This window comes from Micropterus dolomieu, unplaced genomic scaffold (genome assembly GCF_021292245.1).
Source record: "Micropterus dolomieu isolate WLL.071019.BEF.003 ecotype Adirondacks unplaced genomic scaffold, ASM2129224v1 scaffold_296, whole genome shotgun sequence".
Lineage (NCBI taxonomy): Eukaryota > Metazoa > Chordata > Actinopteri > Centrarchiformes > Centrarchidae > Micropterus > Micropterus dolomieu.
The window spans coordinates 1-2,503 of NW_025744287.1; the positions used below are offsets into that span (position 1 = coordinate 1).

Consider the following 2,503-nt stretch of genomic DNA (forward strand, 5'->3'; position numbering starts at 1 on the left):
TAGTTGTTGTTGTTGTTATTACTAATAAACTGACAGACTGGGTTGTAGTTGTTGTTGTTGTTATTACTAATAAACTGACAGACTGGGTTGTAGTTGTTGTTGTTGTTATTACTAATAAACTGACAGACTGGGTTGTAGTTGTTGTTGTTGTTGTTACTAATAAACTGACAGACTGGGTTGTAGTTGTTGTTGTTGTTATTACTAATAAACTGACAGACTGGGTTGTAGTTGTTGTTGTTGTTGTTACTAATAAACTGACAGACTGGGTTGTAGTTGTTGTTGTTGTTATTACTAATAAACTGACAGACTGGGTTGTAGTTGTTGTTGTTGTTGTTACTAATAAACTGACAGACTGGGTTGTAGTTGTTGTTGTTGTTATTACTAATAAACTGACAGACTGGGTTGTAGTTATTTTTGTTGTTACTAATAAACTGACAGACTGGGTTGTTGTTGTCGTTGCTCTTGCAGTTGTTGTGTCTCCTGAGCTTCTGGTTGCTGCTGCGTCAGGCGCTGACTGAGAAGAAAGACAGACAAGAAGACCGGCAACTGTCTACCATCACTGTCCACATGGAAGGTAAGACACCTGTCTTACTGACCAGGCACCTGTCTGTCTGATGGTCACCTGTCTGTCTGATGGTCACCTGTCTGTTGTCTTGTGTCCTCCAGCGGAGCAGAGGACAGACAAAGATCTGCTGGAAATAAAGGGGGAGGTGTCCTACGAGAAGATACTGCCCCTGCAGACAGGAGGAGGAGTTAAGATGGAGGCTTTGGCTGCTGTGGTTACCAAGATGTTTGTTAAATACTGGATCTACGTCTGTGGAATGATGTTCTTCTTTGTTAGTTTTGAGGGTAAAATTGTCCTCTACAAAGTCATCTACATGGTCATGTTCCTCTGCTGCGTCGCCCTCTACCAGGTAACACTGCAGGTTCACTGTTATTCATATAACGCCACTTCATTACACTGCAGGTTCACTATTATTCATGTAACGCCGCTTGATAACATTTCAGGTTAACTATTGTTGATATAATGCCACTATTATTTATCTAGCACCATGTCATTACACTGCAGTTTCACCATTATTCATTTAACGCTACTATTATTCATATAAAGCCACTTCATTACACTGCAGGTTCACTATTATTTATATAACGCCACTTCATAACACTGCAGGTTCACTATTATTTATATAACGCCACTTCATAACACTGCAGGTTCACTATTATTTATATAATGCCACTTCATAACACTGCAGGTTCACTATTATTTATATAACGCCACTTCATTACACTGCAGGTTAACTATTATTTATATAATGCCACTTCATAACACTGCAGGTTCACTATTATTTATATAACGCCACTTCATTACACTGCAGGTTCACTATTATTCATGTAACGCCGCTTGATAACATTTCAGGTTAACTATTGTTGATATAATGCCACTATTATTTATCTAGCACCATGTCATTACACTGCAGTTTCACCATTATTCATTTAACGCTACTATTATTCATATAAAGCCACTTCATTACACTGCAGGTTCACCATTATTTATATAACGCCACTTCATAACACTGCAGGTTCACTATTATTCGGTGTTCGAGCGGGAGAGACAGTGCTGTGTGAATCTGTGCGCAGCACTCTGCAGTCAACTACCATTTTAAATAGGCCTAGTAAAAAAAAAATCACATAGCAATATATGGCGATCGGCGATGATACTGTGGTGGGCCGCCACAAACAAATCCATGTATGGGAAACACCGACTTGCTCCGGATCGTTAGGCGCAGTGTGAGCGCAGGCCAGCACGAGAGTGGACAATCGTGCTCAGGCACGGTACAAGACAGCCGGGCCTAGTGTGAGTACGCCCTAAAGTTCTAAAACGCTCTCCGGAGTTTTAAAACAAAAATGGGGTCAGCAGCGTTTTCAAACTTCTCCCTTTTAAGTCTTCATTTTTGCAGTTTTAGTCTGGACGGGAGGTGCAAACGCAGCAGAAGGTCTCTGTTTTGAAACGCAAATGCAGTAGTGTGGATGGGGCCTGAATCTGTTTGTGTCCGGGGTGGGAGGGGTCGGCCACAATCTTTCCTGCTCACCTCAGAGTCCTGGAGGGGTACAGGTCCTGAAACGTACAGGTACTGGAGGGGTACAGGTCCTGAAACGTACAGGTCCTAGAGGGGTACAGGTCCTGAAATGTACAGGTCCTGGAGGGGTACAGGAAGACTGCAGCCAGTCAACTTCTCAGCAGTTTTTATATTTTAATTCTAAGGTTTGAATATTCTCAAGAATAAGATGATTCAGATTTTGAGTTTTGAAACTCAGGACTGTCTGGAATGATGAGGTGTCAGATTGTTCTGGAAAACACAACAGAGGAGAAGTGACCTGATTTACAGCATCTACCTGCCTGTCTCTACTTGTCTGTCTCTCTACCTGTCTGTCTCGCTACCTGCCTGTCTCTACTTGTCTGTCTCTTTACCTGTCTGTCTCTACTTGTCTGTCTCTCTACCTG

The 2,503-nt window shown here is 41.9% G+C and overlaps 1 protein-coding gene across 4 annotated transcripts in view; it reads left to right on the top strand.

Annotated features, from left to right (window-relative positions):
- Nucleotides 1-414: 414 nt before the first annotated feature.
- Nucleotides 415-2,503, top strand: part of LOC123967343 (piezo-type mechanosensitive ion channel component 2-like) — a 13,898-nt gene continuing 11,809 nt past the window's right edge. For 3 of the 4 annotated variants that reach the window (XR_006824232.1, XM_046043418.1, XM_046043416.1), the window contains exon 1: nt 588-914. Coding sequence is in view for 3 of the 4 variants with exons in the window: in XM_046043418.1 (XP_045899374.1) it covers nt 615-914 (300 nt within the window). In the remaining variant the exon portion in view is untranslated. The other variant, XM_046043417.1, reaches the window with a different exon arrangement.